Source organism: Paramisgurnus dabryanus, chromosome 23, assembly GCF_030506205.2.
Source record: "Paramisgurnus dabryanus chromosome 23, PD_genome_1.1, whole genome shotgun sequence".
NCBI lineage: Eukaryota > Metazoa > Chordata > Actinopteri > Cypriniformes > Cobitidae > Paramisgurnus > Paramisgurnus dabryanus.
In genome coordinates, this window is record NC_133359.1 from 5,809,720 (window position 1) to 5,822,996 (window position 13,277).

Genomic DNA, 13,277 nt, shown 5'->3' on the forward strand with positions numbered 1-13,277 from the left:
AAAGCTGTCAATTTCTGCTGTCTCAAACATCAGGGGTATCACCCTTTGATGCCATTGTGATCTTCACCTTTTAACTGTGATGTCATCTTAGAGTGATCATTCCATGTGAATTTATATGCTACAGTGCAGATGTTGACTGATTAAAACATCAAAGCTGTGTTCTCAAAGTCTCTGTTTAGATTGTTTATCACACATGCTGCACACAGATCATTTTACATTTTATTTTGCAAAATGACAAGATATTTCTTGGTAAATAATCGTTACAGTTATTACTCTCTTGAGCATATAGTTCATGCTGTGGACTGGTTAAAATAAAACACAAGACCATAATTAAAGACAAAGAAACCGAAGGGTCAATGCAAAAAATTTAATAACCAAATTTATATGATGCACTTGTAATCCCCTCAGGAGCCTTCAGTATAGACTCAAAATTTTCCTATCTTTACTCTTCATCTTTTGCACATTATTAAAATAGATCTTTGAGTCATTGCACTGGAAAATAATCTACCTACAATATTATACAATATACGATACATATAAACATACAAAGCACCTTTTGTTCTTGTAAATAGGAATTATAAAAAAAAGCTGTGGGACATAGATGACCATGTGTGGGGTTTGTATATGAAAACATCAGTGCATGGGAAAAATTCCTAAGGGTTTCATGCGCAATAATTGTCTTAGCACCTGAGTTCATATTTAGATGAAATCGAACAAAATGCAGTTTGTAAAACAAAAGGCTATTTCTCTGCCCTCCTCCGAAAAGCTCAAATTAGGACACAAATGAGCCATTTCTTGTAATTGACCTGTACACAGTAATGTTTTTTGTCATTTGCTCCATAACTGCTGAGTACCAGCAATGATTTGATTATTAATTGCTACATGTTCCCTTCAGTTATAAGACATTGTGTTCACATTACACAAATAATAATAAAATAAAATTATATAGCACCAATTAGTGTTGATACAAAAGCTAATACTAATGAGTGTCTCTGCAATACAGTAAAGTAAAAGAGTATTATGAAAGTATGAGTATTTCTCTGAAGCATATAAAAAAGGCACACTGGCATGAACCAGACTTGGGATGTCCTTTGGTCCTGTTGCTAGGAAAACATTGTGTAATGTAAAAGTGTCATGCATTATTTGGAAAACAAATATTCTCAGTTCATTTTCAAGTAAACTTTTTCCAAACATCCTTTTCTTTGCTGTTATGAAATAAAGTCTCTTAGAGATAATGTTCAGCTATAAAATAGAGAAAATAAACTTATTTGTAACCAACAAATTATGTTCATAAATTTTGTTGTTGGTCTTCACATATATGTAAATACACATTTACAAGAGGAATGCAATAAAGTGACAAAACAAGGAGTTAAATTATTTCACAGAGGAGGGCCATACAATCCTAGTCTCATGAATAAACCGCCCCAATCGCATGCCTAGTGGATAACTTAATATGATCTCCTCATTGATAGCATCCATTAAATCCTTAATTAATAGATTCAGAAGTGTCCTTCCTTAAAGGAATTTTAAAGCTAGTCAGTCTTTGGCCGAACAGCTGACTGAGGAGGTTGTTTTGGGACTCTGCAGTACGATACGACTGAGTCTCGATGGATCTGACCCCTGGTTTGGGCCGTGATTTATTAGCTGAATTGTTAATGGTGGACATCCTGGAAGAAGGGCTATGAATGGGTCTCCCAGAAATGTTCTTTTTGCTTTTGTAATCCCCATTGAAGTGACGTACAATCTCCACCTTTTTAGGTGAAAAACTGTCTACAGAACTTTTCTTTAATTGAAGGCCAAGATTAGAAGACGCCATTTTGTTCTTGGAGATCATTTTGTTGCTGACCGTGTCATCCTTTACAGATGTAAGCACTGGATAGTCATTGGGAAGATCTGTTTTTCTTTGTCCATCTATATTTTCACACCTGTTGGGTCTGAACTTCTTTTTGAACCTCGGGTCAATGCCAAGATTTTCCCTTGCAGTTGGGGATGGCTTTAATTCTTTCCTCCTCTTCTGTTGTTTGGTCGAGTCCTTGTCTTCACTCGTAGTTGAGCTTTGAGCGATGTTGGTGTGACGAAAATTATTGAGTGCACCGTCAGTGGTACTAAGGCACTTTGGATTATTTTCAAGACTTTGTTTCAGATTTTCCTCAAACCTGACTACAGTCATGTGCTTAACCAGACCGATAGTTTGCTGTTCATTGGCAACATCTTGTTTGTTCTCATTTCTCTTATAGGATGACTCTTTGATTGTTTCATCTTGCTTTAATTGCTTTGTCTCACTTGAAGACTGCTTCACAGATGAGAGGTCAAAGTCATTGCAAGATGAGAGTCCTTGTATGCCTTGATTTGGCAGGATTATGTTCGCTTGCCTGGAGACTGGATCATTTATTTCCGTATTTTCAGTTGTCTTTTCAAGGCTTACTGTTGAATTTTTCTCCACTGTCTCTTTGTTGTGTTTGATATTTTTCTCAATTATGTGATTCTCTGAAACCAACAATGTTGTTGGAATTGCACAACAGTCATCTTCTATTTTAACATCACAGATCTCTGTCAAAGCTCCTTTATCAATTGTATGAACCTTGCTAGTCTCACACACTTGAACAGAGTCAGTACTTTCCTCTTCCTTTAGCTCGGCTGTGGAAAGAGTCTGTTCAGTAGAATCTTTCTGCACAAGACACTGTGTAATATTCCTGGCAACCTCAAGGAAGTCATCAGCAACATCTTCGATTTTCACACTGGTATTTGTCTCGGTAGAAAGCTCATCCAAACTATGCTGTAGAGTGTCATCTATGATGGGTAAAACTGATTTTGTACCTTGCACGTCAGTACTCTTGTTTAAATTGAGTGTCATTGTGCCAACAATGACATTGTCTGAGTTGCTTTCCGTTGTCTTTCTTTTCTTGCTTGGTGGCATGTCCAGTTTATCATCTCTTGAACTAAAAGGCTTGCTTGGTCTTACAACTCCCTTGAATTTAAATATCTTGTTCCCTCCAGCAAGGTGTTTCTCCATGTGGCGATCAAACTGTTCCTTTTTGGAAAAGGTGTAGTTGCAGGTACTGCATATAAAGGACTTCTTGATAACATGCATGACATCAGCACAAAGCTCACAAGTATAAAGTGTAGTGTGCTTTGAGTCTAGCTCGTCTGTGTCCTCGTGCTCATTTTTCAGGTGATCTTTAAGCTCTTTGACCTCCTGGTAAGACACTGGACATTTGTGACATAGGAAAATCTTTTGCAAGCTGTGAACAACCAAGTGACGCTGAAGCTTAAAAGGCTTTGGAAACTGCTTGCCACAGTGGTGACAATCCCTTGAAGGGTCTTTGCAATTAGGATGCATGTCAACATTTTTTGAAGAGGTTTCTGATTTTGGTAAAACCTCGAGTGTTGTCAGTGCGCAGTGTTTACCTCCTACCCCAATAGTTAACTTATTCTTTAGAGCTGTGGAGTCAAACTCCTCTGTATTCTTTGGCTCTTGGTTATTAACATCCAAGGAATGTCTTTTCTCCTCTTTAGATGGTTGTTTACAGTTGTCTGCTTTTGCAAGTCTGCTGGATCGATGTTGCATTATTGAAGATATAAAATTCTTCACTGCATTTTCCTGCATAAAACACCCAGGCATGTCTAGGATGGAACTCTGTGACTGCCCTCTTCGTGCAAATTGTGTGGCATGCTCACGCAGATGTTCATTGTACATCCAGACATCAGAGATTTCTTTCAAGCACATGCCACAAGTCCAAACACCTGCTTTGTTCTTGGCGTGTTTCTCCCTGAGATGGTCTCGAAGTTGTTCACGGGAGCTAAATTTCCGCTGGACGCACATATAGCACGTCGGGGGAGGCGATGGATTGTGAGAAAGCTTGTGAAAATCCAGCTCACCTAAGGTGAGAAACCATGTGAAACAGACTTTGCATTTATACTGCTTATCCTTGGGTTTCAGTCCAGGTTCAATGCGTTTCCTACACTTTCGCTCAATAGGCTTTTGCTCGGGTTGTGCAGGGTCTATCAACTCAGCACTTGCAATAGTCTCAACTATTGGTATTTCTCTTCCAGGCTCAAAAAATGGTACAGGAAGCTGAATTGAAGCTGAAGCATCATTGATGTTCGGGATCTCGATGTTTGGGGAGTGAGAGGCATTTTCTTGGGCACAGACAAGTTGGAGAGGGCAAGCCGAAGAAGAAACTTCTGGTTTACAGTCTTGTTGAGGAACAGAGGACAGTGTGTTCTCTATGACTGTACCTTGTGATTCATCCTGAGGCAGTATGGGTTGTGTAATTATCTCCTCAGTCTCACTTAGGAATTCTCTAATTTCTGCATTTTCCTCATAGCTAGCCTGATGATCCATTAGGTCATCTTTTGAGTGACGTGGACTTTCTGTTGAACTTTGCGCTGAGCTTTTGTGACACATCTCGAGCATGTTGGCATCATCAATTGATATGGTTTCGTATTCACAGTGGTCATTTGTATCATTGGAAAAAATTCGGCCCATCTTGTCCTCTTTAGACACCTCACATTTATCAGTAAAGACATTAGTGGGATGATAGTCTAAAGCTAAACAGGACAGTTTTTGCTTTTTGTTACTTTTGCCATAGACTCTTGCACATTTCTTCCTTTTCCTATCATCGTTTCTAGGAAATAATTGAGAAAAAGTGCTCTCATCATCAAATAAAGCCTTTAGATCAGGTTCAAGTCCAGAAGTATCAATAAGTGTGTGGCTGTCCTCTCTAGAACAGGTGTTCTCACACTTAATATTGACTGAATCCTCAGATGGATAATGGATAGCTTCTGAGTGAACATTTTTAGGATATGTTGTCACATCATCATCATCATCATATAACTTTTGCTGTTTAGTGGTGACAGGTTTCATGTCTGTCTTTTCTTCGTTCACTTTGACTTCCTGATACCTGTGACTGCTTTTAAGGCTCTGCTTTTCAAGTAGCGTTGGACAGTTTTGTTGCACCATTGAGGGAAAATTTGGAGTGATAGCCTGCAATATATCTGTTTTAAGTATATTAAGCATTTCATCTGAAAATGTGTCTTGCTTTACCATTTTTGAAGCAAACATTTCACTGCTGATGTCCATATTGTTATGCTTAGCTGTGTTACTATTAGTTGCTTTTTCATTTACAGTGGTTGCCTGATTTAGATCATGATTTCCTGGGATGTTTGACATACCAACATCACTTGTAATTCCTTCAAACAACAAAGGTGTATCTACATGCTGTTCTTGTCCAACTGAGATTTCACTTATATTTGGATTCGGAAGAGCTGCTGGACCCATTACATCTATGCTCTCTTTTTGCACCTTATCCATTGGGTGTGTGTATATAGGCATGAATACATCATTGCTCATATTTATATTTTCAGTGGGTGAAGCCCCTTCTGTCTTCACTACATGCTTCATGGCTTTGTGTCTTTTAAGTCCAGGTAGCGTACGAAAGAACATTTCACATATTTCACATTGAAATTTTCCTTGAACTGCATTCTGTGTACTGCCCTTTTTAGGTGAGGTTTGTGTCTCGGTTTGCTTTAAACATTGTCCTTTATCTTGAACAGGTGGACATGTAAGATCAGTGGATGTTGGTTTTGTCTCCTTATCCAGCATAGTAGATCTCAATGATACATCATGGTCATTGGGGATCACCTGACTGTCCAGCTTTTCATAATCTGCTTTCTTCAAAAGGCTGAGGTGCATATCTATAAAATCAACTCTTTCAAATGGAACATGGCTACCATTCATGTCATTTTGATGAAGATTTGTGTGCTGTGCATGGTCAACTTGACTGGCTTCATCAATAAAGCTACTGCAGGTAGCTGTAATACCTGAATATTTAATGTCATTGTGATTGATATTGTCATTAATAGAGATATCAGGTATGTCAAGTCCAATCAGGTGGCCTTGAATATTTGGTTCGTGTTCATTTGGATTGTAAGGTGGGCTGGATGGCAATGGTTTTTCAAGAGAGAGAGCACAGGCACTAAGAATGAAATTATCTGTGGAGCTTGATTTTATATCTGATTGGTCATCCCCTTTGTTTAGACATTCAGGGGTGAAGTTGTAGTTGTTGAAACATGTTTCGCTGTAATTCAGAGGACTTAGTTTCAGACTATACAATGCACACTTATCTTGAGATCCATCCAATACCTCAGAAGGCACAGAATTATCACTTAAATGGTGTTTTGAGATGCTGTCCACAGCTAACAGCGTTCCAGGGCTAGATATTTTACTTTCAGTGATTTCTCCTAAATGGGGCATAAACCCTGTTGCTGGGGAATCAAAAGTATCTACTGATACTGACCTATCAATATTCATGTTTTCTGAGTATTTCTTTTCTGCTGTTGGTCTGTTTTCATTTAGTTCAGGGCCAACTGTGCTAAAATCATTCAAACCACCTGGAAGTGAAGTGTTACCTCTTGTCTCAGAAGAGTTTTGGACAGAGTTGCTAGAAAAGTCTGGGAGCTGATTCATGGTTAGAGGACTCTGTTCAGTGTTCTTTTGTTTAATCTCTTCACATGATTGCACTGGAAACAATGCGATATCAGACGTGGCACTTTGCACACTGCTTGTACAGTCATGATTATCTTGGACCACAGAAAGATGTTTAGGAGAAGCCATCTGTTTTGTATTTTTTTCACAAAATCCACTGTATTGGTAATGTGTTGACAAATGGCCTTCACTGCAAGGAGACGTGATACTTGAAAGTGATAACTGGATGTTTAAATCAGTGGGATTGTCTGTTGTATCCCCTATTATGTCAGATGTATGTTCATTCCCTCCAGAGACAGGTTTTTGTGCTAGATCTGACTCTTCAGCATCATATTTTTGTCCTACTTCGAAACACATAATGTTTTCATCTTCTGGTATGGCTTGGGATGTTGAAAGTTTGGACGATGGGAGGAGTCTTTGTGTAAAATCAATGGGCTCTTGTACATCAATCTGTGATTCACTCTCTGCTTTCTCAGTTTGACTGATAGAGGACTCACAATCGTTGTGTTTATAAATGAAGGCTACAGACTTCTCAGTGTCAATTTCGTTTGATGAGCCCACAAAGCATTTAGTTTGAAGACTCTCAAAGGAGCTCTTAGCAAGCTGTTGTTCATTAACTACTAATTCTTCATTATGAAGAGTGACATTACTACTCTCATCAAGTCTGGCTTTTGTTTCATTGTCTGATTTTGATCCAGCAGCATCACTGGTTAGTGACTCTTCTAGTTTGCCTGAAAATGTTAAGGACTTTGACAACTCTGCTTCTGAGTTCCTTGTTTCCACTTTTTCAGATTCATCAGTGCATTCTGAAAGTTCAATGTCTTGTTTTTCGTTTTCCAATAGAACCCCACACTCTTGATTTGGAGATAAATGAGGTGATGTAAATCCAGAGGATAAAGAATCTGAGATCACTTCCAGGCTTTTCATCAGATTTTCTGTGTACATTTCATCTTCTAGCATCTCTTCTGACTTGCTTGTGGAAGGGTCCAAGAACTTGTTCTCAGTTTTCTCCTCTAGATGAAGAGCTGTACAATTTTCTATGTTTGAATCTGTGAGCTCTGTGTTGTCTTTTAAATCCATATCACTGTGTCCTGAATCAATTGGTGTGTTGATAGCAGAGGAATGAGTTGGAGTATGAAGGCCTTGCTGTCCACACATTAATTCAAACTGGATAGGGCTTGTCCACGGCAAATCTGGATCTGGGAATAGTGCTGAATGAGAATCAACAGTTGCAGCAGTTGGTAAAGTCTCTGAAGAACAATTCATCTCCAAGCTGCTGTTTTCATCTTCACTTTCAAGGTCGAGTCTCAGTGGAGAGAATTTGCTCATGGTCAACTGTTTAGGTAGCTCACTGTCTAATGGTGGAGGGCTGCTCAGCTTGGCTGTTTGGAGCTGACTCTCAAGCTCTGTAACAATCCTTTTTATTTCCAGATCATCAACCGACACACTGCTGTTGATGTTTTGATTGTAGTCTATCAATTTCTCTGGCAAAGAAAAGGGTATGTGGTTAAAATTGGTCTTATTCTCGTTTGAGTCGGAGTCATCTTTGTACTGAGAAATCTCCTCTGGTAGCACAGGAGTAACATCAACCATCAGATTCCAGTCCCTTCGTTCCAAGAATGGTGAGAATGATGATTCAAACAGTTCCTTCTTATCTGCTGTTGTTTCTGAAGGACTATAGCTTTCTTTGGCAAGCTGAATATCTGGATAAAGATTGTTCTCAAAACCTCCCACTGAAAGGTCCCCAAACATGGATGTTGTGTCAAAAGAAAGTGGTGACTTCATAAGACTTTGTTCATGATCTAAAGGCATAAGACAATGCACATCCTTCTGTGTTGAATCATCATGGATTTTAGAAGGTGATAAACAGATGTTGTCAACGAGTGAACTGCAAAGAGTTGAGGGTTCAGAGAATGGATCATCTGAGCTTCTCTTGGCTTCTTCACTAGATGAGTTGTCATTGCTAGTTTTGTCAAAAATAGCTCCTGAGGATTCAGAACAGTTTGTTTTCTTTTTGTGGGATTTATCCTTTGATGTAGCAACATCTTTTTTGAGTTTGAAAACATGGCTAGATTCTGTGTTGTTGGTGGTTTCTATTGGATTCAGCGTTACACTAGATCCTCTGGGTGATGTGATATTTTTTGGATAATCTTTTTGAAATGGCTCTTCTGTGGTGGAAAGAATTCCTGTTTCAAATCCATAGTGGTCCCCTTTTTCCTCTATTTCCACTGTGGTCGTTTTGAATCTTGCGAGGCTGACAGTGCTTTTGGTCAATGTATGTTCAGATGCAGTCTCTTCAGTCTTACAGATAATGCTTGAACATTTTGAAGTAGTGAAACTGTCCTTGTGTTCAGTGAGTAATATTTTATCAGTGCTGTACCTTTTGGTATTTTTTGTGAATGTCAAAGCCAGTGATGTGCTAGACTCTTTCCGTATTCTTGGTGGAGATTCCTCATACCCATTGTGCTGAAGACAGTTCTGATCTTTCCTCTGTACTTCCATTCTTTTCTCAGAGTCTGAATCTGTATGATCAGTACTTTTGGGGCTGCTCATGCTATCGCTGCAGATACTTATAGATGTGCTCAGTTCACTGCTTGTAGAAGACCTACTGCTCCGTCTTCGAAGCCTATGGTGACCAGGAGTTTCTTGCATCAGTGGAGAGGTGTCCAGAGCTTTCTTAGCTTCAAAACACTCATTTTTGTTTTGTTTCCATGAATTTTCCCGGCTCCTGTCGGCACGAATCCTTCCCTTGCACTCTTTAGTGTAGGTGTACTTGCATCGAATGCTCTGACTAAGGCGCCCCTGACTGGCAATCTTCACAGGCTCACACTCCTCATCGGAGTCTGAAACATAGTCATACTCCCGGAAAGTGGGGGTCTGAACTGCAGGAGTCACTCTTTCCATCACAAGTGAAAATTGCATGTTTTTAGTGCCCTTCACATGGAGCTTGTGCAACTTGTTCTTTTGTTGAACAATTTTGTGAATAAGTTCTTTGCTCCAGCTTCCACCACTACTTCTTTTTCGTTTTCCCTCAGTTGCTGTTGGTTTGAGGGCTGTTGGGCTTTTGGTGGCAGATGTGGATCTGGGACATGCTGTTTTAACCAATGCTGCACTGCTTTGCAAGCTTTTAAGCCCACATCTTGCAGAGAACTTGCTTGATAAAAGGTAATTAGATCCGTAGTCATTCCCCTGTTCATTTTGTTCTGACTTTTTTGTTTCCCACTCAATTTGTCTGTTGGACTCTTGTGACTGGGATGGAGAAGTTTCCATTTTAAGGCAGTCCTTATTTTGCATTGACTCTTGCTGGTGTTCTTTTAAACTATTTGTTTGTTTGCTGTCAGTAGCAAAGCTGTTTAAGTCTGAATCAAATGGATACTTGTCATGACCTTTGGATGTTAATTCATTGTTTGTTCTCCCATCAAACACTGTGGAGTCTTTGGATGTCAGAGTCTGTCTTGTTGATGTGCATTTGGTAGTGGTGAGGTCATCATCAGCAAATGCATCAATAAAGCTGCTATCAATCTCTGCATTGTCTGACTGATAAGCTAGCCCATTTAAAGCCTCTGTTATAAGGCTATCCAGTTTAGGATCTTCCATCTCTAAATCAGGCAGAGGTGCAGATGGTAGCATCAGTTTCATTGGATCATCTTTTATATCTCCTTTTGTTTCATGATCTGGCACTATTTCCCCATTCTTGTTCAGTCCAAGCAGAGACAGATGCAAATCTGAAGAACTCCGTAAAATTGCATAACTAGATCCAGATGATATAGCTTTTGTGTGGTCTGTCTGAAATTTCTTTGTGTCCTCCACTTTTTGCACATCTTTTAAGTCATTTTGTGCAAACGCATGCTGTCCACAGTATTGCTTATGGTCAAGAAAAGATGCAAGGTTGTTGAAATTCTGATCACATTGCTTACATGTCAAAAGCACATCCAGTTGGTCAAGATTTGCTGTGGCTAATGACGTGTTGAGTAGTTGGTGAGCAGAGTATGGAGGTGGGGGATGATGGTCTGTTCTGTAGGTGTCTAAACAGCCCTTTCCATTTTCCATGCTGACCTTTGAGTGTCGGCTATTTGGTATGAAAATGTTCTCTTTGGTCCTTTCTTGTTTGTAGTGCAGCCCTGTAGAAGCTTCTGAATGGTAATGATGCTGGCTGGTGTTCAGGTTACTGGATGATATCAGTGCTTTATCATGTTGCTGGTGATAAAACTGAGGTGATAAAACCTTTTGGTTGTCTTCAGGATTACTGCTGACAGAGTTTGTGGAAGTTGGGGAGAGTGAAGAACATGTACTGCTAGAGGTTGGATTTTGAGTAGGAGAATGTGAAGGGGAGTCATATGGGGATACCATCCTCAGCCCTACTGGTGGTACATGTAATGGGGGGTAGCTACAGATTCTTGATGTCACAGGTATTGAGTGATTAATACCAAAATATAATGACTTATTTTTGGCATCGCCCACCTGACCTTGATTTGTTTCAATCTTATTTGTAAAATGACTGGGTGGAATTGTGTTGCAACTTTGCTTGACACTGTCTTGCCTTTGGTTTGAGAAGCCCTCATTTGTTGTTTTGTTAATAATGTTGTTAGAACCTTTCTGGTTGCTGCTTTTGTGTGGCTTACTGTCATCTTGCCAGTCTGATGAGCCTATCAAAAATGTGAGCTGTTGATTGCTCATTTGCCTGGAAAGATCGATTCTGTTTTGGTTAGGCAAGGCAGTTGTAAAGTGTATTTGCTGCCATGGCATACGGCCATTAATGCCAGTGCTTTGTCTTTGTTCTGGTGAAGGTTGGTAATGATAAGGGTAAGGTATGGAGTTGGGGTCTATGAGTGGTGGTGGAAAGGATTTGTTTGGTCCCTCCCATGGTTGAGAAACCTTGCTGTGGTGTTTACTGACACTTTTGTCAAGAGGCACTGAACCAATTTGAACACCATTATGTGGAGGACTGATGACGTGTAACTGGGAACTAGACCCTTGTGCAATATTTCTAATGTGATGAACACTACCTTGAATAAGAACTCTTTGGCTGGTGGTGCCATTTTTATGATGGCAGCCTATTTTACCACTTACTGCAAGGTCTGTGTCTCGACTGTCTGTCAGATTAAAAGAATCTGATTTATCTGGAACACTCTTGGTCTGATCTGATTGACGATTACATGAAACTGAGCCCTCGTCATTGGTGGGGAGAGAAGACGACACACCATGTGTGCTCTGCATGTACTGGGGTGGTTTAGTATGTGATGTGTATAATTGTCTGTCCTCTGCTGGGTCATTACCAAACTGTGTGCTAGCTTGCATGACCTCCAGACCCTCGGAAGAGGACTTGAAGGAAAAAGAATGGGAAACCTGGTTAGGGGTAAGAGAAACATCAGTGTAGTCCTGAGGCTGGGTATTTTGATCACAGGAAAAAGAATCTGAGGCTGACTCTTCTAACAATGGGTATCCATAATGAAATGGCAAAGGCATAAAACCACCATTGGCCTTGTTTAAGTCCATTAGGTTGTTTGGCTTTTGTAAAGTTGATCCAAAATTAGTGTTCCTAAAAGTCCTATCTGGAGATTGCCATGTGTCTGTTTCGCTTAGAAAGTCAGGAAATAAACTTTCATTGCCAGATTGTGTGCTGTTCTCGATTGGGGTGGGTTTCTGTTGGTGTTGCTGTGGGGTGGATGATGGATTCTGGTGAGTAGGTCCACCTGTGGTGGAGCCAACTGCCTGTGAGGTATAGCTTTGAGAAGGAAGGTTGGGGGACCCCTCCTGAAAACATCTGAACTGTAGGTCCTCCTGCTGCAGCTCTGCCTCTCGCTCGGGAATACTTGGCACATGAAACCTGTAGCTGCCTGAGACAGGGCCCCTGCTGGACTCAATCTTTTTCGGAGGTGAGACTTTCTGTTGGGGATAGGCTATCCCGATTGTGGGATTTGGCCGTGCATTAGTAATACTCAGTCTGTAAAGCTGCTGTGGGTTGCTACGCTCTCCTTTTCCCGACTTTCTACTCTTATCTCTATTTCGACTTTTGCCACTTGGAGACTGAGGGCTGTCCTTGCCGCTAGGCCACGTCCTGTTGCTATTGAACGAATGATTCTGCAGTGACTTAAAATCAATCTTCCCAGCCTGCTGTGGCCGAATAACAGCCTCGCGTTGCTGCGTGTTGTCCCTCTCTTTTTCTGCAAACTTAGCAAGACTGTTCACTGCCTGTGGCTCCAGACTCACATTTTGAAAGTGCTCGGGGGACTCTTTTAAGCTTTTGTGCTCCACAGCAGTCTTAGCTTGCTGTTTGGACTCATTATCCAGCTCTTTGGCAGCCAAGGCCTGTTTAGTCTCTTCAGTCATGATGCCGATGTGGCTAGTTCAGCATATTGGTCCTTATCTGCGCAAGCTGTGACATCTACACATCATGTTCCAGTCAGAATCAATAGGCCTCTGGAAACAGGATTATTTCCCTCTCTCTTATCTCTTCATTGCTTGATGATTGAATGATCATCCATCATCTTGAACTTCTGGAAATAGAAGAGAGAGGATAAGAATATAAATGTCAATTAGATTTTGTGCATAACAAGTTTTAAAGCAATAGCAGAGTATGGTGTAAGATCTGGAGAAGGACAAATGTTGCATTAATTAAAAAAACTACACACATGAAAAATTATTTTAAAAACGTTATACATATAAAAGCAAAAAATATATACTTAAAACATATTTGCACAATGTTTTTGGTATTTTTAGGAGAAATTCAAATTTTCACCTTAAGAGGGCAGAATTGCATTTCTTTTTACACCATTCACAAATAGTGGGT

The 13,277-nt window shown here is 40.1% G+C and overlaps 1 protein-coding gene across 4 annotated transcripts in view; it reads right to left on the reverse strand.

The window, feature by feature from the left end:
- Positions 1-353: 353 nt before the first annotated feature.
- znf469 (zinc finger protein 469) overlaps positions 354-13,277 on the reverse strand; it is a 359,871-nt gene continuing 346,947 nt past the window's right edge. For all 4 annotated transcript variants that reach the window (XM_065292186.2, XM_065292187.2, XM_065292185.2 and 1 more), the window contains one exon: positions 354-12,984. In XM_065292186.2, coding sequence (XP_065148258.1) covers positions 1,487-12,817 — 11,331 coding nt within the window. In that variant the 5' untranslated portion in view covers positions 12,818-12,984 and the 3' untranslated portion in view covers positions 354-1,486. The remainder of the gene's footprint in view (positions 12,985-13,277) is intronic.